Source organism: Telmatherina bonti, assembly GCF_933228915.1.
Source record: "Telmatherina bonti genome assembly, chromosome: 11".
Classification (NCBI taxonomy): domain Eukaryota; kingdom Metazoa; phylum Chordata; class Actinopteri; order Atheriniformes; family Telmatherinidae; genus Telmatherina; species Telmatherina bonti.
The window spans coordinates 35,160,992-35,185,438 of record NC_136629.1 but is presented as its reverse complement, the minus strand read 5'-3'; the positions used below and the strand labels follow the sequence as shown (position 1 = coordinate 35,185,438).

Here is a 24,447-nt window from a genome sequence, read left to right as displayed (position 1 = left end):
TTAAAGTTACTTTTGTATGTTTTATTTTATGAGTGAAATGAGTATTTCAGTGGTTGGTGTAAAACAATAGAACGCACTTAAAAGCGATTTTAAAAGTTGTTCAAATCCTTCTCAATTTAAATTGAAATATAAAGAGTACATTCTGAATCTGCATGCAAAAAACTGATTTTAAAAAAAAAAAGTATTTCATACCTGTGTTTCGTTCTTAGAGTTTACTGTAGATGATGCCATCCAATTGGTTTACTTAGATATGAGGATGGGGTAGGGTTTATAAGATGAATTCTTCTTCCTACTCCAATTTTCTTTTCTTACATGAAATATACTACAATGGTTGTGTAGTAGTTGTAACTCTGGAGTATATTTTCTGTTATTGTTCTTTGGATTTGCCAATATATTATGGAAAAGAAAAGAGAATAAAAAATGTTGAAATTAAATGAAATTTTATTGGACATATTGAAATGAACTTTCCAAACTAAACTAAAGAAACTAGTATTATCTTTGTTCCTAAATTTTAATATGTATACATTCAATATGTTCCTGCAATTTTACTACTGATTTACAGACTATTGAGTTTTTATTCAATGATGGCTTACATTTATTTCAAGATTTCAAGTTAAAATATTGTGCTTAAAGAAAAAAAAAAAAGACAAGAAGACTGTTTGGGAGAAAGGGAAACATAGTAGTGAATGGTATGAATCAACTACAGAGAGAAAAACAAAACCTCCTTTCAGCTCCTGGTAGTTTAATCTGGGTAAAGGCGGGATGCCTGGAAGGCCAGTCAGGCCAAGGTCCTGTGTCCCATGATGCTCCAGTAGTCCGGTCACCGCAACGCTTTCTCTAACAAGATGTGTCACTTTCAATATTCTGACGTGCACATGCTGACTTGGTTGGGTTACTTAACGGTTAGATGAGAGTCTAGCACTAGAATAGCAATACAATACAGATTTTAGTCCACTTATCATTTTAGCCAACACAAAAGTCTACCTGTACCTTTTTTCTCCAACAAAATGTGGCAATCTCAGCAACCACCTTAAGGGCAGTAATGTAAAAATCACTAATAATGTGAATGAATTGTGAGGTCAATCTAAACAGCAACGTGCTCCCAAGAGACCACCCACACTTCAGAGGGACCAGGCATGGTCTCAGTGCTCATTAAATACAAGCAGCAGTGGACCCTTTTTATTCAGGTTCTTAACAACCTCCAAGTGTAAAAAAAATGAGCCATTTGCACAGGAGAGAGCTGGTGAAGAAATCTGCATCTCTGAGGACTTTTTAACAACATGGGGCCAAGATATTGTGTTCATGTATCATCAGATAGGGAAGGTGAAGGAGGCCAACAAAGAAGAAATGTGAGTCATGTCCTCAACTCTCCTCCTCCTCCTCCTCCTCCTCCTCCTCCTCCTCCTCCTCCTCCTCCTCCTCCTCCTCCTCCTCCTCCTCCTCCTCCTCCTCCTCCTCCAGCTTAGTAGCTCAAAGATGTCCACCAGGCAGACATCTTGTAAACATGAACATACTAGTTTGAGTCAAAGAAAATATCTTTGCTATAACAGTCAATGTGCATAAAGAAAGCATTGCATACTAATTCTGTAGCAATTATATATTACACACACACACACACACACATATATATATATACACACACATACATACATATATATGTGTGTGTGTATGTATAAAAATAAAGGAAGGCTAGATGGAACACAATACTTACAATGTGAGCACATTTCCAGGGGGTAACTGGCTTCATTTCCCTATGAAAGAAAAGAGAAGCATGTTAGTACTGCCAACGTGACACTTGCACAGAAACAATGGGTTACATGATGTTTTTTTAAATTCAGAATTAATAATTTGGAATTAAATCATTCGGAATTTAAGTATTTTCCTACGAGTTTACATGTAAATAATAATTCAGAATGGAGGTTTACATTAAACACGTCCTCACTTAATTCCTCTTTAGAGCGGCGGGTTGGGAAGGGTTCTGATTGGACAGAGGGTGCACGTGACATTTGACGTATACCGGAAATAAACAAAGTTGGCTCCCTGCTTCTCGTGTTTTTAGTCGTAACTTGTAAAAACTACATAATAACAACCAGTTTCTCCCCTATCATTATTATTATTATTATTATAATAAAGGTGAAGTAGCAGCTCAACACGAGCATACTACTTCACTTTCTGCAGCAACTGAGAAGGAGAAGAAAGATAGACCACCGAAAACGGGAGGCAAAACAACGCGCGTCATCGGGACAGGACAAGGTAACGAGCATGCTCAGAACGACCGGAATTAACTTAGAGCGGAATGAAGGTTTACATGCCAGAGGAATTAAATAGATCGGAAATAAAATGCGAATAAACCAGTCGCTTACATCGGAATTAAGTTTAATTCCCAATAGAAATTTACATTAGAAATTAAGTGTTTACGTGGTCATTTTTCATCAGTTTAAAGTGGATTTAACTTTTATTGGGAAACAAACAGGAATTAAAACTCCCATGTAAACATAGAAACTGTTAGAAAGTGTTTCTGATGGATTCCACCAGAGACAAATGACTAATATTTACTGAAAATAAGCGGTCTTAAAGCTGGCTACTACTTGAAACTTTAATAATAATAATAATAATAATAATAAATACATTTTATTTGTGGGCCTTTCTGGACACTTAAGGCCACTTTACAACATTATCTCAATAAAAACACAAATAAAAGATACATAAAACTAGGATAATGTTGATGTGCATTGTGAGATTGCTTTGAGATATAGTGCTGTCATTACATTGTAGTGGATGCCATCATGCGAAATTGCTGCAGGCAACATTTTTATCTTATCAAAAACTTTGTATCACATTTTCCAACAAGCAACATGTGTTGTAATCCATGTTCTGAAGTAAAACTACTTGGAAAAGTGTTTGAGAAGATGCACAGGGAAACATTTTGAGGTCAGTGACTCCTCCTCACTCTGAATGGTTGTTTTCTTTCCGGCACAGTGAAACCAGGAGCCAGAAGAACCTGATTTTCTGTCTTTTATAGTATTTGTGCCAAAAGCCGAGGACTTCTGTGCATTCACAATTGTTCCAGTGTACCACCACCTCCCAGAAGACAAGCCTGCATTTATGACAACATGAGGAAATCGCTGTAGACTGTGTTGGACCACAGCTTCTAATAAGCATGACTTTCTGAGATATTTTCCATTTGGCTGGAGGCACCAGACGTACAAAACAAGACAGAAAGCAAGCGGTTTCCTTGTAGTCAGGTATAACGGACACGTCTTTGCTTGTTGTTAAGCTGAGCTTCAGAACGTCTCTGTGAAACTTCACACACAATGAAAGATCATTTCTGTAAAGAAAAAGTATGTTATGCAAGTGCCTGCAGCTCTGAGTGAAGCAGCTACAGCGAATATTAGTGTGAACACACATCTTTATGCACATCATATTTCTGATGGCTATAAAATGAAAGCTGATGCAGTCTTGATGCATTCTTTCTTCCTGTGTGACTTCTTGATGACTTGAATCTGAAATAAGTGTCCCCGACCTGCGTCTTGTCTCAGATCTGGTATTTTTCAACTCTAAACTCAAAGCCTTTTTATTCACGATCACTTTATATACCTAGTGATGTGGTGACACTTATTTTATTCTGTTTACTTTTTAGTATTTTCCTTTTATTACTCATTTATATTTCTGTATTTTTAGTTTAATTGCTTCTGTGCAGTTCACTTTAAAGATGTTTTATGTCTTTGTAAAGCCCTTTAGTCGCCTAAGGTAGTTGGGAAAGGGCTGCGCAGAGAAAGTATTATTACTGGCTGCTACTTGACTACTTTCTACTACTACCAAGTGGAAACGTATAACAGGGTTTCTCCCATTCGTGTTGATGAACAACACAGTAAAAAACTTGCTTGTCAGTTAGTTGCAGTCCTACTGTCCTGCATTAACGATTATTTTAATAGTCGACTAATCTGTAAATAATTTTTTTGGTTAGTCACGATTATTTCTGTCACACCCACCATCTGTGCTTCCAGTTGACGCAGCTCTTTTTACCGGCTCCAGTATGTTTTACCACTTTCTTCATTTGCATCATATGAATGTCCCTGATTCCCAGTCAGTCCCAACATAATGTCCTTTAGTAAGTTAAAAGAACGACTCCTGAAGCAGTTGAATATTAAATTTAAGCTTAACAGCTTACTAATAATTTATTCTGAAACATTCATACTTCGCTATTAGAGAATTTGCCTCAAAAGGAAAACAAAAATAAAATATTTTAACATCTTCATTTTTGTAGAAATGCACTAAAATGATTATTTACATCTTGAAAAAGTCTGATTTGTAATTAAGGGCCAGAGTCCTTTTAAAAAGTCCTGAATCCAAACAGTGATCCGGATCACCACCTGAAAATTTCATGTAAATCTATCCATAACTTTCCGAGTTATCTTGAACACATACAGATAAACGACGGTAAAAGCGTAAGCTCTCTGGCAGAGGTAGCAACAGCACATCGCTAGTTGCTAATGCTAACTTTGCCATCAGGAACACTGGAAACCATGACTCCGGGGTGCTTTCCTTCCAGATGCTCATGCATGACCGTCGTGCTGCCGTGGTACGCCGACTCTGCGTGGCAGACGACACATTTCACCTGTTTGACACTTTGTTTGGCGTGAAATATCCCCAAACTTTGGAAACAGGTTGCGCCGCCGTCAGTTTCTTCTCCGTTGTTTAAACAAAGACTCTGCACAAAATGACAATACTGCCCCCAGCACTTCCTATGGTGCTTTGTGTCGTTTGCTCGGTGTTTAGAGTTCTTCTACTGTCTGAAAAGCCGTGGTTGGTAAACGGCGTTAAGTTGCCTGGCGCAGCGTTTTATCAGCAAAGTCGTTACGGGCGTTTATAACGTGACACATCAACAATAAAATCTTGCATCAATGAATTTTCATTGTCGAAGTAGTCGACTTTCTGGACAAACTGTTGCAGCCTTACAGGACAGCTTCCATTTCCAGCACATAGAGCAACACAGAGCTGCATCAGTTCTACATGTTGAGTCTTGGGTTGATCGTATTTCTATCAGAACCTTTACTGCGTTCTTCCACATGTGACTGTGAGACATTCGCCCCGCCCACAGCCTTATGATGTCTGACATGAACGTATATTTGGGTTATGTTTACGCACAAAACGCTTTCATACCTCCCCAAATGAACCAGGCTTTCCAAGTAAACAAAGCCTCCTATGGAAGCCAGTACTTTCACAAGCTAGTTCTAACTGCAGAGAGCACCAATTGGATTTCACGCTAGAAACAGTGTCTGTTATATGCACGCCACAGGCGGCCCAGTTACTGCTACCGCAACACTTCTGCAAATTTGAGTTCAAGTTTTGTGTTCCTCAACAGATTAAAATAGATTTTACATCAGTGCATCTGTTCACAAAACTACAACTGCATTGCAATGCATCTTTAAAAAGTGTATTTTCTGTCCATCCCGGTATTTGTTTTCTTATTTGTTCTAAAACTGATTGGAGCTGAGGTCAATAAATATGCACAAAAACAAACAAAACAAAAAAAAAAAAAATCAAACCCTTTCATTATGCACTTAAAAGCCAGCCGTACACAGATATTTGTGCGTTTTCATCAGTGTAAAAAACAGGGGGAAAAAAGCCTTGAAGTTTAGATGAAGCAACAGTTTTAGCTAACACATTAAGGTTATATTCAACTTTAATTATAACCATTTGCAATTATCAAAAATAAATCCCTAAGGACATTGTTTTAAGTACTGAACATTATAAAATTATATAGTAAATTGATTCTTAAATGCAGCTCTATGATGCTTTTCTTCAAAACTTCATCTGTTTCCTTCAACAAGCAGCTTTGGACAGTCGCAACAACAAATAAAGACAGTCGAATGAAATGCGATGAACATGAAACAAATTTTCACCCACATATATTTCGCTTTTGGCAAAAATAATAGACATGAAGCTCTAAAACAGAGGTGTCAAACTCCAGTCCTGGAGGGCCGGTCTCCAGCAGGTTTTGTTTTTCCCTCTACCAACACAGCCGATTCACATCAAATGGATCCAGCAGCTTCTTCTCAACCCTTTTATTCATTTCAGTCAGGTGTGTTGGAGCAGAGAGACAACAAAAACCTGCAGGGATACTGGCCCTCGAGGACTGGAGTTTGACACCTGTGCTCTAAAATATACTTGGGTGTAGCAGTAATTATAGAAACAAGTTCTAAATTAAACAACGCAGTGAAAACAGCACATTGTGAGTAAAATGAAACAGCAGAAAAGTAACTGCCTTGAAAGCATTGGAAATACATTGTTTAATGTGGAGGACTGGAAATGCAGTACCAAGCCATTATCTTGTGGTTATTTATTTAGAAGTTATTTAGTTAGAAGTTGTGCAAGGACATCATAATAATCTACTTCACTGTGTTAATATACTGCTTCGCGACTTAATATTTAGCATTTTAAAAAAGTACATTAAAAATTGTATGATTAAAAGTATTTTAAAAAATGCACATAATTAAATGTAATGTAATTAACCAGAATTAATTTTGCAGCCATATAGCCAAAAATGTCTGATGTTGACTACAAGAGCTTTAGTACCCTGACTGAGGAAATCAACTCTAATATTCTGCTTTTGATTCTTTTAAACGTGGAATTTCCAATGCTTGACTGATAATGTTAATGCAGATTGCACATTTTTATTAAGGAAAAAAACAAAAAAACAAAAAAGGGAGTTAAACCAGTTTTGATCATATTTTGCAAGTAATGTTTTACTGGAAACACTTAAATGTGTTTTGAAGCTTTTAATGCTTTTCATGTTGTGAAAAGAGAGAGAGAGAGAGACGGAGAGAGAGAGAGAGAGAGAGAGAGAGAGAGAGAGAGAGAGAGAGAGAGAGAGAGAGAGACAGAGAGAAAGAGTGGTACTGGCTAATGTTCAGCAGACACATCCGCATCTCATCCAACACTGCAGTGTCCACTGAGCCTCAGTCTGATTGCTGGCAAAGAGCGGCCAAACAGTCACAACAGTGGTTCTGGACACTGGCAGCCAATGAGGAGTCCCTGTTTCAGTGAGGTGGTGGTGGGGGGGGGGATGGGGATCCTACAGCAGAGGGAGAGATGCCCTGGGCCAGAAAGCAATCGACCAGATCTGTCCTGCAGCTCCATCGAGGAACGCCCAGCTGAAACTGGAGTTGGCAAACCAGACGTGCAAACTGGCAGCTCTGTTTTAGCTTCCAGTGATGAACGACTGAAGGCGCATTTATTTAATATCTTTAACCAGAGCATTCTGTTCATCTTCTGCATCCTTTATGAGGGTAACTTGGTCTGTTTTTGCAGCCGTTGCTAATTGTAGCCTGACATAGCAAATGGAGTAGTGCCACTGGGAACTGCAGGGACAGAGATGAGCGCTATACCTGACATGTGACCAGAAAAAGGCACAAAGAAGAAGAAAAAGAAACCATAATGTATTTAATAGTCACTAAGACAACCACTGACAACTGTGCTCCATTCTAAGAATGTGCATTATCATGATCTCTTCTACTGTCAACGCGTTTGCTGTTCTCTGAAACTCTGAGGACTCTGCAAAGTCCTCAGGTGGTTATACTGGCTTACAACCATTACAACTTAAAGCAAAAAAGGAAAAAGGAAATATGAGAGTAGTGACGTTTGAAACAAACGTACCCAAAAAGCGCAAATGACTCGCTTTTCAAGACATTAGCTACTGAATTCAACTGCACATCTAAAAGTTTTAGACTAAATAACAAGGTGACTTAATACAGAATATTTTCAAAACATACTAAAAAGACTCGATCCAGGTCTAATTAAAGTATGCACCACCTTTGGAAGTCTGGTTTTTAAAAAAAAGAAGAAAAAAAAAACAAAAACAACCTTTTTTGTGCACAAGCACAATACAAATTGTGGAAAACTGAAAGACAAATGCAAAAGAAAAAAAATGATAATGCCTGTTTAAGTCTCTGAAAAAAACAGAAAAAAATCTGTATATTTTATAAAAACCAAAGCTCAAGAACATAACAGTTAGTAAGACCAAAGGTAGGAGAAAAAACTAAAAGAAAAACAAAAAGAAAAGAAAAAAATAAAAATCAAAAAAAGCTGTAAAATCATCTCTTTTATCCCTCTCGGCGTACAGAAAGCTAGCGCCACTTATGTCATCTACTGGCTTATCGTGTTGCCACGAAGCAGTGGACTTGCCACACAGAAGTTGTGGTATTTTAAGAGCAGTGAGGAGAAAGAGGTGACACAGGATTAGCCAGGAGAGCGTCTTAGCATTTGACACCCCATCGGGACAGCGGAGTCAGCCACGGGTGCCGTGATCAGTGGATGAAAAGTACATGGTTTTCCCCTCTGAAGCCAGTTGGCAGGGGGGTAGGTAGTTAGACACTGCCTGTTTAAGGGATTGAATTCCAGTGTGGCTCAATTCATGGCAAACAGCTCCACCATTATTGGGGTTGGGTGTCCCATTGCATGTGGAGCTCAGTAATAGTGACGATGTGATACTATATTGATCTCATTGGGGAAATGTCCGGCTTGCTCTGCTGTGCAGGGCTTGGTGAGTTATAGGCAAACTACTTACAAAACTAGAACCAATGTCTTGTGTCCTCCAACAGAGAGTGCCACATTTCTTCAAGCCGTGAAGAAATAAATAAAAATTACTGCTGCTTCCAGATCTTGTGCATTTTAAGGGTAATCTTGTTGTACTTTATAATACTTATTTGAAATATGAGCTCTTATCACACAAATTACAAATCTTTGGTTGACCCATGATCATTGCCCTTAGAACAGATGTACTAAAAATTAATTTTGTAAAATAAAATTAATCTCATCACATATTAATTACCAAGGACAAATAATAAATTAGGTCAATAATAAAGCTATTTATGCATTTTTAAAATATTTTTTCTAAACAAAATGGAAGTTAACTAAGTCCAGCCTATAAATAGCCTCGACTGGACCCCTGTCTCTTGGTTAAGTGCACCTTGCAGGGTTTCTCAAGGTAAATAGACTTAGGGCAAAGAAGATTTGGTTCTGGGATTACAGGTAAATCACCTAAAGACTTAGGTCCTTTCTGCTGCCATCATGGGGTCAGGAGTGACTGTTTTGTAACAAACCACTTCATGCACTTCTTGCTAAGCTGCTTCCACTGCTAAGAGAGTATAAGCAATGGGATGATTTTAAAAAAAATATATATGAAAAAAAGAGAAAATTAACTTAAAAAGAAATCTTACAAACACAAAGTGGAATAAAGGCAGAAAGAGGACTCATGTTTGGACATCAATAATTCATGCTTCATTCAGAATCAATTAGACCATAGCACACAAAACACGTTTTACATAATGAAGAGTCTGGCAACGTGGCTGGTTCAGTCGCAACACTGCAGCCGACCCAAAAAACCCGGCTAATTATAGACCTGCAGAACTTATAACATCAAAGACTAGAGTACAGTACATGCAGCTGCAGATTTGCAGGGCTTTTAGATAATCATCTCATCCTAAAATTACATCTTCACATATCTGCAAATGTATAGTAGTAAGCAGCAGCAAATAAATCTGAACAATTTTAGTTAATCATGCATTTACAAAGCAAAAAATCTAGACATGAAAAGTCACAATTTTGCACCTAAAACTACAAATAACATAACATGGGTTATCTGACACGTTCCAGCCATTTTGAGCTTCCTTAGTCAGCTGATGCTTTAGCATGAGTCTTCACGGTGAACACGTTTAGCATGATATTGTTTTTGCTTTCTTGAATGCATTAAAATTTTCCGTGAATATTCTTTAATTGATCATTTTTGCCACAGTGAATAAATATTTACGCAGCACTTCTTTTTGGTTGCTGAAAACCATCTCACAGCAAAATGCACATTGACACTGAGTTCATTATGTAGCAGTTATGTGATAAATATTAAGGAATGACTTTATTTCCCTTGCCACCGTTGTAGAAATGGATGTGTATGCGTGAGTGTGTGTTATAAAAATGATCTAAGTTGTAAGCTAAATTATTCTAAAACCTCAGATCAAAGGTTGAGCTCACTGGCTTGCTAGCATGTTAGCATCTGAGCCGTCCTGTTGCACAAGTACAAATTCAGTGACAGTCATTTGTTGATTATTCATAGAATCTCTGAACAACAGTAAACCTTTGACTGATATGTAAACCCATAAACCTGCTACAAACTTAACAAAAGAAAGACCTTTTTCTTGTTCTCGGGGCCCCAAAAAGAAAATTACCTCATTTTGTTCTCGCGGACGTGATGGAAGACAGTCTCGCTTCTCGTGGAGTAACAAGCTCACTAGTTAAGGGTCTGGAGGTTAAGGGGTTAAGGGTTTTGTACTGGTGTTTTTTTGGGTCTATTTCCACCCTTTGAGTGTCGGGTCACTCCACACCAATAAACTAAAATAATTTTTTTTTTTTTTTTTTTTTTAAACCACCTGATAAAACCATAGACTGTATATAAAAAGATGGGCGGAGCTTCCGTGACGTCACCCGTAGGTTTCTGAAGAGCTGAATTGAAGCTTGGTGGGCGGTTCCTAACATCGCCATCTTGGCAGGGTCATGTGTGTCGTCTGGCCCGTAAAATATAAATATGATCAAAGAGGTGGAGCTGAGAGGGGGGTTGTGAGCATCATGGTGGATGATTGACATCGAGCGAACTCCGAGCTTTCTGTAGCTAAGAGCTAACCAAGCTAACCCGGAGATAACAGGAGCTAACCAGCTAACCGAGGTAAGCGGGCTAAAGCTAAGTCACGTTGTTAACTGGCTAAAAACCGCGGTTGTTCTACGTTATTCTGACTTGAAGCGGGAGATTGGGTACTTGTCAATCAAAAGAACAGGCCCCTAAATATGCCAAACTTCGAGATTAAATGACTTTTAAACAGGGTAGTTAGAAAAAATTCACTCCCCCCACAGTTGTCATGAATAAAAACCTGACCTATTAAGCCTAAAATGGATTTTTGAACCAGGTTGTAAACATGTTTATTTCTGTTGTGAAGTTGGTCTTTTTAACATGGGAGTCTATGGGGATTTGCTCCATTTTCGACCAACCCCTAGTGGATAAAGGGGGAACTGCAGTTTTATGCACTTCCGCAGAGGCTTCACTTTTAACAGATCGACGTCGCTGCTTGGAAAGAACACTTTCATCCTGAAGGAAGTGGCTATCTCTTGTATGGCCAGATCTGTATCTGAAGGGGTCACTGACTAGTTTAATGGTGATGTAAGTTATGTGACTCATATGCAGCGGGCCTAACAGTCACTCAATCTTGGCATTTTTGAACACTTGAGGGAGATATTGGTCCAACATATCAAGACAATGCTCTCCACCACAACATTCAATGCACCAAATGGAGAAATAGGTCTGGAAACATTGATGTTCCATCTCTACAGCTGATTTTCATGACGAATAGCTGGATAAAAGCTGTTCTAGAAGCATATATCGAGACAGCATGTTGTCATGTTTTCCTTGAATCTGTAACCTGGACTCACATACTGTTTAGTCAAATATGAAAGCTGACAAAATATGAACATTTTCCACTTTGAATAAGCTCAAAATACTTCATATAATGTAAAACTTTATGCTGTGGTGCTGTAGGACTAGAAGCTTCTGGAGCATGCTGGAATGCTGGAGTGACCTGCATAAATCTTGAAAATTAATAAACACTGCAGTGTCTGCAAGGCAATATAGCACAGAGAAGGAAATGCAAGAACACAGCAGAGGCACCCAGCACTCCCTGAATTCCATCTGTGGTACCTCAGATATTGTGCACAACGCTACAAATGATGCAGAGACACACACTGGATAGATCAATGTTCCCTGCCTTGTTTGTCATTGCATTTCAGCGCAAACATAACGTCTCTCTACTAGTAACAACCCAAGCATTGCTTTCTACATAAATAATTCTTCCCTGCGTGACAAAAAAGTGTTTCTCAGCAACTGCATGCACGACCCCCTTAGTCAAGATGTCCAATTTACCCTTTACTGTTACGGATTCATTCAGATTGAATTCTGGATTCCAGCCATTTAAAACTGAAATCAGACTACCTTAAATATGAGATTCTGTCATAACATGGTGCAAATTATGTTTCCAACAACACAGAAAGTAACATCATAACCATGAAGGTTCACACTGTTGAAAGGGAAGTTTGTAAATAATAAGTTCGTTGTGCTTTTTTTACGTTTTAATTGAATAGTGTAAGTAACAGGAGCTTATATCAAGTTTATAATCAGACAAAAAAACAAAAAGCAAGAACAAAAAACAACGTGGCAAAGCAGAGCTGCAACTCAAGATATCAGAGAAATTAATAAAGAGTGCAACATTGTTAGCACACAAATCACACATTCTTCTAATTGGAGAAAATCAGACAACAAGCTGGCAAATCATTTTCACCACAACAAGCCATCCACCGATAAACAAGCTATAAAAGTAACTTTGGTGTTTGTGTGCGACTGGAACGGTTTAAAATGAGGAACGGCATCTGGATGATGTGGGGTGAAAAAAATGTTTTATATAAAAAATAAATATTTGTGAAGCTTGTAGCATCTTTTCAGCATCTAATAAATATATCAAATGAACAGTAATTAAATAACTTTACAAGAAAAACTAACAAAATAAAAACACAATATTAAAATTACATTAAAAAATTCAGTCCAAAATTTTTTTTTAACTAAATAGAAGAATTCTGCAAACTGTGTAAAATCTGATTATATAAAGTTATTACAATATATTAATTATTTTTTAAAACTTTACTTTGTGGTATTTCTTCCTGGTTGTGAATAGGTGTTACTAAACCTGTATGGCATATGTAAGCACATGTATAGTCCCAGTAACATAAAAATTCAAAAGTTATTTTGAATTAAAAACATGATTTGATGTTGTCCAAACTATGTGTAATATTAAAAACAAACAGCCCAAGATTTGACCAGGAATCAAATCCTTTTAGACCTAGCCTAAAAAAAGCAAAATTCCCCTGACACTTCCTAGAAAATGTTTCCATATCATTATGCATAAGTTAAATGCCACAACTGTCTCATAAACATTCATGTATTTCCTTTAAGCTGGGATTTTTTTAAACCATATGTGAACACAGACCAACCTGCTTTATGTATTGTGTAATTAATAAATTTAGTAAGGACAACACAAAACAACAGTCTTCTACCTGAGAAAAAGAACTTTGGTGGGTGTGTGTGCACATCAGGAATCAATTAAAATTATACTCAGTTCCAACATCTGGGTCTCTGCTTTCAAAACCATAAATGTTCTTTGTGTGTGCTCAACTAGTTTGTTGCATTCTTTTCCTTGGCCTTCCTTGCTTACCGGATTCAGGTATCCCAAGACGACTACTCCCCTCCTCCACACGGCTGTGTATGAATTATAAGCCCACCATATAGCTGACCTTTATGATAAACAAATTCAGCCCTCCAGAGTCCCTGAACTGTGCAGAGCTGGCCTGAGTTTTCAGACTGGTCTTTAAATAGATTACAGTCGAAGTGTGTACAGCTGGCAAAACCCAAAGCAATAACCAGCTCTGCATTATCGCATTTGAAACAATACAAGAATAAAAAGTCTAATAAGTTCGCACTTTTTTTGTTTGTGTGGGGATTTATTTAAATAATCTGTTCCTCAAAATTCACTTTTTAATCCTGTTTTGTAATGTTGCCTGGGTAGAAGTGGTCACATTTGTACTATTTCTTTTTTATCGCAACGTATCTGTTCTTTGTGTGGATGCATGTGTGTTTCTGTGTGTGTGTGTGTGTGTGTGTTGAGGACCTGTAAAAGATTTAGGAGTCAAGAGCAAATATGAAAATAATTACCAAAATGTGAGCTGCCTGAAGGAACTCCAGCTGAGTTAATCCTCTCAGCCATTTCTATCCCTGGCTTGGGCTTGTCTACAAAAGGTTTAAAAGGACTCATAATGCTACATGTAAACTAACAATACCCAAATCTTCTTATTAATTAACCTGGTGTTGATGAAGCTATACTGTATTTACAAAGTGCTGAGAGCATCCGCTCATTGTGTATAAAGAACTCAACACCACATTGTTCCACAGACAGGAGCTGTCTTTGTCACCAGCGTGGAAAGCTACACAGACAAATGAAGTGTCATAAGAGGATACCAAAACTCAAAACAAAATACAGGAATTATAAAGAGTATGTCATCATTTCCACTTAATTTATGTTATGTTAAAAAAGAATAACGACGACGCTAGTGCTGTACACAAAGACTTTCTCCACATAAACAGATACTTTAAAAGATGTGCCTTCTGTCCTCATGGAAATACAGTTTCTGCCGATAGCAAACATATTTTTAAAACTGTCTTTGACTTGACAGGTTACGTGCTGCTAACCTGTTTGTTGACATGGCAATGGAAGAAAGCAAGCTAGTCCCTGCGCTAGCTGCAATGGGACTATTAGCATTTTTGCACATAAATACGCAGTTACTCGACATCTTTACTGAAGGGTCGAGGCTAAAGTGTGTCACTGTCATATCTGATGCTGATCCCAGATACAACCAGCCGCCAGCAGCATCGTTTTCAGTCGAAACCTGATCAGACTTGCTGTCGTGATAACGGCTGGTTGTTGCTGCAGAATGAAGGCAGAGCTCTCTCTGCTGTCTTCGAGTGAGCAGCTTTGCCCACATATAGGGGGAAATAACCGCGATGAGATCTGTCAGCACTGGCAGAAAAGCTGCATGACGAACTGTCTGGCAGGTGAGGGGAGATCACACATGACAATAAACACCTGGTTTGTCGATGTGCTTTGTGAGGTGGAAAATAATAAGCAAGTTGTCCTGCTTGAACCATGTGGATATTCTGTCTCCTGTGGCAGTAGATTGTGTGCTTTGAAATTTAAAATATTTTTTTGAAGGGTAAAAAAAAAAAAAAAAAAAAAAAGAGTTTATCAAAATAACTAACGTGCATTTCTTTGGGAAAACAGGGATATTCTTGATCGTAGTTAAAACTTCTATTGCACACCGAGAGAGCTTTATGACAGCGTCAGAAGTTTAGGATGGCCTTCCTGCAGTGCATAGCATGGAGCGACATGTTAAATCGACAAATCAATAGGAGTGGGAAAATTGAATACCGGGATTTTTTTGCTACACAATTTTATTATAAATTAATTTTGTTAAAAAATCTATTTTGTTTTTCAAATAAATAAAAATAATCCATTGTAAATTTTAAGTCATTTTTAATTGTTTATTGATCTTTGTATTTTTCATCTTGGGCATTGTAGCAGCAGAATGATGGTTTGGCTACTGTGTTGTTTTTTCCTAAATGAAATCAAGAAAAATCATGAGCAATAAAAAGTTTTGTACATTTTTTTTTTGTTTTTAATTTAAAAAAAAAAAAAAAGGGCAATATCAAAGAATTGTTAGAATCACAATTTAAATTGAATTGGCCCCCAAAACATTGGAATCGAATCAGAATAAAAGCCTATCGTCACAGCCCTACAAACCAAAACTGTTTAGATGGAAAGAAAATGAACCAATCGATTGAATTGAATCGAACAGGGAAATCCGGTTCAGCTGTAGAAAAAGAAGGCTCGTTTGTAAACGTGCCATGCAAAGATACTAAACAAGGATCTTAAAAAGTAATTAAATATTCCGAGCTGCAAACTGAGCGAAATACAAGTAAATCCAGAAGCATTAATGGCAGCTAATTTTCAGTGCCATATAAAAACAGCAGTGGGACATTTATAATCTGCGTTGCTCTTCATCATTGCTGCTCGCTGCAGTTCAGCAGGTCTTACTGTGCAATGTTCAAGCAGGCATGATGTCATTCCCAAAATCATCAGATGACTGACACACGGTCATCTTATATGACAGCTAAAAACTGCACGTGTTGCTGCTTTAAAGACACCTTACAGAACTTTTGGCATCCCCCCCCCCTTCTCTCTTTTAATTGTCTTTTCTTTGCTGAATCAGCAACAATACATGGTAAAAAGAAGCCAGTGTGATTTCCAGCTGAAGTGAAACTCTGCCGCAGCGTCACGCAGCATCTGGGAGGATAAAGTTGTATAGTGTCGGTTTCTCAGCTGGAACGCTGCTGGGCAGAAGCAGCTGAAGAAATGGACATTATAGATGTCACTGTGTCATCAAACAAGTCCAGAACGCGAAGTTTTATGGTCAGAAAGTTAAGTAATGCGTCTAAGTTTAGCTGAGATGCATTACAATACAAAACGGTGTCCCACTGAATTAACGATGCTTCATATTAAGACAAGTATAACAAATAAAAAGTGTCTTCAGCCTATTATTAAATAGTCTAAATAATCTTACTGGATGTACTTTATTGAGAAATATTTACATATACAAAAAAAACAAATTAGTGTTGCGAAGAGGATTCACGCAGGACTGAGCAGGTGAGCTGATGAAGCAAAACCTAAAATAATAAAACCAGTTTCAGATACAGAAACATGTTTTTCAGATGCAGGAAAGTTACAGAAATAATTCGCACTGCAAGCTGTTCACAAGGAAAAATCTTCTAGCAAAAGCAAAACAGGAAAAATGCTAACCCAGTGGTGTTAATGGCATCCCTGCAGCAGAATATGTATTTTATAATTCTCTCTGTATGCATCTGCAGGACACCGTTTATAGCAAAGTACGGCGCAGACTAGGCAGCAGTACAGAGCCAAGCAGTGTCTAAAAGGCATGTTGTTAACTCATTTGAGAGCTATATTACTAAAGTTGAATCTACTGAATAAAAATTAACCAACTAGAATTTTTTTTTAACCAGTTCAATTTCAGTTTTGTAGTATTACCATCCAAATCCTGTCTAAGTCAATTTTCTTTTCCAAGTAGCATCATCTAAAAGATACAAATACATTTTTACACTAATTCTCTAACTGAAAGTTTGACCTTGTAATCATAATTTTTTCCATTAAATGAGATCCTGAGGGACTTTTGTCTCCGGGAAACTAACACTAAGGACATCCTGGTTATTGGACAATGATATCGGTTTGAGTAAAATTCAAGTGAAAAAGATTTTTTTTAAATAATTTATTTATATTTTATTATTGAAATGCACAAAATTATAGGTACTTTGCATTTTCTCTTTATTCAGATATTAGAATAAAATTATTAATATTGTGCTTTTGCCGATGAAAATAGGAACACTAGCTAATAAAAAGAGAAAACTGCAAAAAGGAACTTGTCTCAGGAATTTAACGATTTCCTTCATCCTAACAATGTTTCTTTTCTCAAGCAATGCCAGGTTTTTTATTAAACTATCCACAATCAATCAGGGATATTTTTTTAAACATATTTTTCTTTTTTAAAATCCAAACCTTTATTAATTAGATTGTGTCAAACTCCAGTCCTGGAGGGTCGTATCCGGCAGGTTTTTGTTGTTTCCCTGCATCAATACAGCTGATTCAAATCAAATGGATCCAGTAGATTCTTGCAAACCTATTAATGAATTTTGGTCAGGTGTGTTGGAGCATGGAAACAACAAAAACCTGCAGGATTCTGTGCATTAGAGGCAACGTCACATATTCATGTAAAAACTTCTACTTAAATACTTCATATAAATACTATAAATCTATCTACAGATAGATTGATTTTAAAGTCACGGGTTAAATTAAATAGAAACAGAAAAAAATTATCAGAATAAAAAAAAAGTGTTTCTATGTTTGGTTTGTCTAATTAAATCATTTATTTGCAGCCAGTTCTGGACGGCAATTGCTGCAGGCAGGAACGATCTCCTGCACATTTCTGATACTTTCAGGTTATTACATCAGCAGTCTAATAATGCCTACATAAATTCTGCCCCACACACATTTGATATTAGCTGCAGGACTGCTGCACTTACTGTAGAGACTGCAGTTAGGTATTTTGCAACTTCTGCTTAGGAAAATAGGATGCTCCTGTATTTGGGGGCATGCTGCCAGAGCACAGGCTCTTCCTTCTCTTTGCCTGCGGCAGAAAAATCAGCCTGAGGTTGCTAGCCTACACTTTATGCCAGGTGCTTTATTATATAAATACTTCTTAAATGGTGTAAAAAGGTTTAAATGTTAGAAGAAACATGCACAGGTAGAGCAACACTAACTTAAGCCTTGCTTCTGTACATATTGATTTGGTATATTTGGCAGAGTGCAAATAGAGGGGCGGGGGGGGCACTCTAAAGATAGAGGGGCTCAAAGGACATATTGTAAAAAAATGTAGTTGCTATTTTGGATACGAATAAGAATTACACAAATCATGATAATTAGTTCAAATTGTGCTTTCAGGTCTTCTGGCCGCGTCCATTCAGGCTTCCCCTTCTGGGGGCTCAGAGTAATAATAAATGCATGTATATTCTGACGTGTTAGCCTGACACATTAGCGGCTGTTGCATTAGTTTATGCTGAAGGGCAGAACATTTGTTTTTATCAATGGATCGACTAAAAAGTGTGTAATGGTTATAACCGAGGTCAACATGAATTACATTTCTATCTAGCACGAAGATTGTTCTAAAAAAACCACCCAACCCATCACAGATATGGTACAAAACATGTTTTAAGATGCTAAATACGCAGCTTAATAAACAACTCAAATGCTAACAGAAATTAGCCATTAATAACCCACAGTTAGGGAATTTATCTTTTAACCAAACCCAACCGAGTATACAGAATAAATCAACTTTCACTTTTCAGAACTGCTAAGCAAATGTCTCTTCCATGTATTCACTGAACATCCGGCTCAAAGCAGCCATCACAAAGAAAAGTTGTCATTAACATGCCATGTGAAGGAATTATTCACTGTGTACATAGCTGGGCCTACCATACAAATAGATGTTTACTGATGAAATAAACTAAAGTTTGGCTTGTCCCAGTTCTTGTTGGCTGCAACGCAAGCTGAACGCTGCAGAAACACAACAGTCAGTGGGGAGAATAAATCCAGATTGAGTGGGCCAGTTGGAAGCATAGTGTGGATAACGTAGTGTTGATCATCACTTGTGCTCGTGGTTCGCTGTGGCTTTTATCTCTTACTTTAGCTACAGCTAGATCCTTATGTGGGTGGCGCTTGATTGCTAGGCAGCATATGGTCCCGTTAGCATCAGATCATTCCACTGCATGCTTAAGCAACTATGCGTCCCTGCCCCCAGCCTTCCCTTGCAGCTGAGAAGAATACATTTTGATGGGCCGTAAGTTGGCTGGCTGCTTGTAGGCTGTGCATGCCCTCTGTTGCAACCCACTGACAAAAAGCTAAAAGATGCTACAGGATGAATAAGGCGGTTTTTCTCATTTTTATTTTGCTATAAAGAGACAATACTGCTTTTAATTTATTTCCCCCATCGTCTTTCTATCTGTTCCTTTTCTTTTAGAAATACACATTTTCTTTATGTAACTTCAGAACTCTTAAATCCTAATGAATAATAATGAAACTGTCCCAAAACTCTGGCTATATGATGTGCTACACATCAAATCTACTCCAAAGTTATAAGTGATTAAACCTGTTTATCAACAAGGTCATTTCCACGATACCGCCGTAACTTGTGCCAAATCAACATCTAACATGCATGTGAGAACATCTCAGCATTACAGCTGATGCTTGTTCTCACACTGTCCCATCTTTGATTCATCGTTCAACACCCATAAACTTAAAGGTTACCTTAATTAACACTCCACAGAGGATAGTTTTACTTTTGCCAGTGAAAACAGAATGTGAACCATTTCCGTTCCTATTCAGTGTGTTTGCAAGAACAGATACAACAAGATAAACATGTCTGCAGCTGCTGATCCTTTCTGCACAGATTTGATCAAGTTATTTAGCTGCAGTAACATAACGTCCATCATTTAATCCAAAAGATTCATTTCTGGTATCATCTGTGCGCATTTTAATGAAATCATTTTTGGTCGTTTACATGATCTAAAGCAAACTGCAGTGTTTGTTTTCGAAGGCAGACAACATTTCTTTGCAGTAATGTACATAATTGTTGTTGTTCTATTAATGGTGGATTTATGGACATGACCATCAACCAATTTGAGGGCAGCATGAAGTTCCTCAGATGTCTTCCCAGCTTATTGTGGTTTTTACCAAAATTATGCACATTGAAAAACAATCCAGGTTTAAACTGATGTGATCTTTGCTCTTAAGGGTTTGTAATATTTAGCAGCTTTATAAGCATAAAAAAAATTATTTATATTTATGTATAGTTAGATCTGCTGACCAATCACAGCTTCCCATCTGAATCATTCGCATAAAAAACATGTATAGCTGAACTTCCTAAAAGCTTTTTTTTCCATTTGTTTACTTGTTTGGTTAGGTGGTCTTCATCAACTTTTATGACAAAGCTCAAAGAGTGGATATGACAGCTGCTAGGTGTGCAGGTTATCAGATCAAAAGATTAGCTGTAGGGTTTGTTTACTACTGCTTCAGATAGTAGTTACTAGAAATATTTCACTTGATGAAACTTTAACAAAACTGGGTTATCCCTGAAATAACACAGAATGAGTAGAACACATTGGTGAGCATTTTTATGCAGGCAGCAGCATCTGGCTACTGTAAAAACACTGGTTTAGCATCAGCATTATCAGTAAACCTGATACAATTACAACTTATTACATTTTTGTTTCATAGAGGAAATTTGAGATTATATTTAATAAAAGGTATATGCCGCATGAAACTGAATACCAAGTAGACCAGTTTCAGTTCTGGTTTCTTTTGCAGTGACATGTCATTGATTATCTGAAGAGCTGCGCAGGGGATTCTAAAGTCTTAGCTTTAAAGTTTTGCATTTCATTTCGTGGATGAAAACTGATCAGCCTTCATAATCTAACAGTTTTCCAAACCTGCGCCGTCATCACGAAGCAGCGAAAAGTGCAGCCATTGCCCCAGAGCATGCTGCAGCATTTATCTTTGTAACAGCCACTAAACCATTCATTTTGGATCATGTAAAGAGAAATGTACAGTCTGTTCATTCAACTGAGTGTTGCCTTCAGAGCAACACAGGTGTGTACAAGCTCAAAATGAGTTTTTAAACTACACATACACTAACCAAAGTATCTCATGAGAGCATTAAACGGCACAGAACAGATGCATAAATAAACAGAACAAGGCACAAACTTGAACTGCCACACAGCATTTTGTCAGGCTTTGTCACATAAATCACACACCAGTAATTTATTATTTACTTTATAAAGTTATGTTTGTCTAAATTATGGCCAACCACAGGTTGTAGAGCATCTTTTCCTGCAGGAATATTCTCCAATATTCTCAAAAATGTGAATAGACGCTACCAGCATACTGAGGGTAGCCATGGTGCTTCTTGTAGTCTAAGATTTCCTGGAGGTGTCTCCTTGTTCTAACAAAAATCTGCATGCATGTGGTAGTTTTTGTATAAAAATTCTCACTAACCTGTCTCATTATTTTTTATCCAACAGTAAAATAACTAAACATCCATACTGTATAAACAAGAAATATAAATCTTACACAACACATGATCAATTTTGAATTGTTTTATATCTGACTAATTTCAATCCCAAAACAAGTTGGGTTGCTTATGCCGAGATAAAATGAAAGCAGTAAATCACTCATACCTGGGAGGTTTATTAGAAAGAGGAATTCCACAGCTGCACATGTCTGCTGCCAAATCAATCAATAACTGATCAAAAAATTAATGAGAGGATAATGGGAGGGACAGGGGCTCTTTCTGGCAGAATTGTAAATATGGGTGGACATGGTGCAACATTTCCTTGTCATGTTATGAATATTTAGTTGCTTATGTCAATTTAATCTCAATAAAGTTGATCATGATATGAATCTGGATGCTGGTCTCTGATCAAGTCCCACCTTGCTGTGATTGGACAAACCGGTCTACCAATTTCTGCTATGGATCCCACACATCCACTTAAAGATCACCAATAAAAACCCATTTAAAGGCTTACATTATTATCATTATCTAAAAACTGTTTATTGTCATCATGAAGACACGATAATAATAAATTTTAAATGTCTAAACTATAATGATCAATAATGGTTTTTGTTATTAATGTATACACAGACCAAGCAGGTAAATGTTTAGAAACTGCTTGATGAGGTTTTATTATATTTTCCATTTACAAAGTAATTTAGCTATTGTTTATTGTGTTAATCATTTGGCCACTACAGGCAAGGCCGGATTATCCAATGGGCATTATGGGGCACAGGCCCAGGGGCCCACGCTCACTTGGGGCCCACGTTGGGTAAACACCAGCATTTTGGACATGAAACAAAATGTACATAAAAGCCATACAGTTACACCACAGTGTCTAGTGTATTGCTACTGGTACTGAGAGATGTCAGAAATGTAGTTTTACAGTGTTTCATTCCCACTTTTCACAATGTTACGGTGGGGAAGGGGGCCCCTGGAAGATTCTGGGCCCAGGGGCCTGTGTACTTCTAATCCGGCCCTGACTATAGGGACGTCAAATGGTTAACATGGTACATATGTGTTATATATGTGTGTGTGTGTGTGTGTGTGTGTGTGTGTGTGTGTGTGTGTGTGTGTGTGTGTGTCAGGAGAAGGAGGAGGCCTGAAATCAGCCTCCTATAGATTCACTGTAAATACATTCAAACGTAGCCTCAACGTTTTCCCTGAGGCTTGTGGGTTCCGGAGAAATAATGTTGCAACTATCAACACGCCGTCACGCAGCCTGCGTGGAAATAAACGTCGCTCGATGCGGAGGGACTGTGGCTGCAAACACGTAACGTGAGCAGGCGTTACATATTCCTACCTAGTGTGTAAAGTGTGCCACAATTAACCGTGAAAGGAGGCCTAATAAGCGCGTATTTTTGTCACGAAAACTCATTTGCACGGGCCTCGTTGCTAATAAGAGTGCGGACTGTGCCAAGAAGGGATAAGAAATGTGGGCCACAGGCTGCTATCAGAGCCCTGGGGTGTTGCACGGAGAGCGCGACGAGGAGCCGAAAGCGGGGAAGAAAAGCGTGACTTTGTCGCCTTTTACCGCTAAACTAACCCATCTCCACGGAAAACAAGCTGTCAAAACGCCACATTATTCGACACGGCGAAGAACAGGCCTGCACACCGGTGTGTTTACCAGTCCGCGAAGGCTGAAAATAGGAGTTGTTGTTGCTTACCATCTTGCAGGTCGGATGATGAAATCCAGGCGATGTGAAGAGAAAGGAGATACAACAGCGAGAGTCAACAGGACCGCAGAAACGGAGCGAAAAATAAAAAAAAGAAACTAAATACGGTAGTGGTGCTCTCGGAGGTCTGGTCTTGGCTTTTACACCCTGCTTCAAGACTCCTCGCCGTCTCTCTCTCTCTCCGCTGCCGAGGCTTTCACTGCAGTGGCGAAGGGAGTGAGACCCGCTGGGAGGGGACAGTAAGCGGAGGAGGAGGCTCGGTTTGACAAGCGGGCGGCGTTGGAGGGGCGGAGCCAAGAGGCGAAGGGGGGAGGTGCAGCAGTACTGTACATCCGGGAACTGTGGGCCGTTTTTCTTCATCTATAACCTACCCCGACAACAGGTTTGTGCTCGGGCTCCTTAATGTGGTGGAATATAGGCACTGCAATAAATGATCACGATCATGTGGTGGAATGGAGGCACTGCAATAAATGGAACTGCACTCACTTAACTTTATTTATACAGTGTCAAATCACGGCAATGCCATCTCAAGATGCTTTAAACAGAAAAAAAAACATAATGAAAGCCATTCATGATGACCTATATAAGGAAACCAACAGACTGAGTTGGAGGATCCAACTCAATCTCCCATCCTGAGCAAACACACTGGCGACAGTGGGAAGGAAAAAACTCCCTTTTAATAGGAAGGAAACCTCCGGCAGAACCCAGCTCAAGGACAGGCAGGCGTCTGCCTCTGCTGTGTGGGGGGAAGAGGACAGAAAGACAACAGGAACTGCTACTCCCAGCCAAGGAGACCTGCTGAGACAGGAGACAGGAGTCTTTGGGCAAAAGGCAGGGTACACCCTGGACAGCTCGCCAGTCCATGGTAGGGCCACACAACCACACATGCTCACACTCATTCCTAAGGGCAATGTAGAGTATCCAATTAACCTAACATGCATGTCTTTTGATGGTGGGAGGAAGCTGGAGTACCTGGAGAGAACCCGCGCATACAAGGGGAGAACATGCAAAAGGCCACTGACCAAACCTCACCCCAGCCAAGGATCAAACCGGCAACCTTCTTGCTGTGAGGCCACAGTGCTAACCACTATGCCACCGTGCAGCCTGCAACTGCACTTAAACACTAGCTATCCTACTTCTCTGAGCTTATACTTGTAAATTCCAGGAACAACTGTCATTTTATAGATCAATTTTTTTTTCCCGTATAGTTTAGATTGCAGAGAGGCTGGAAGTTGTTGCAGCTTATTTCTTTGAACAGTTTCAAGTCCAGAGTGAGAGATTTTGTTGTAATTTGTTCTATTTAAGTGGTATCATGTAAATTGCCTGTAACTCTTGCTGCCTCTTGGCCAGGACTCCCTTGAGAAAGAGGTTCTTAACCTCAATGGGACTTTCCTGG

The 24,447-nt window shown here is 38.5% G+C and overlaps 1 protein-coding gene across 1 annotated transcript in view; it reads right to left on the bottom strand.

The window, feature by feature from the left end:
- LOC306762567 (calcineurin subunit B type 1) overlaps positions 1-23,243 on the bottom strand; it is a 42,195-nt gene extending 18,952 nt beyond the window's left edge. Inside the window, exons 1-2 of the mRNA XM_079249100.1 lie at positions 23,043-23,243; positions 1,712-1,751 (exon numbers count right to left, since the gene is read on the bottom strand). Of these exons, the coding sequence (XP_079105226.1) occupies positions 1,712-1,751; positions 23,043-23,045 (43 nt within the window). The 5' untranslated portion in view covers positions 23,046-23,243. The remainder of the gene's footprint in view (positions 1-1,711; positions 1,752-23,042) is intronic.
- Positions 23,244-24,447: the final 1,204 nt, after the last annotated feature.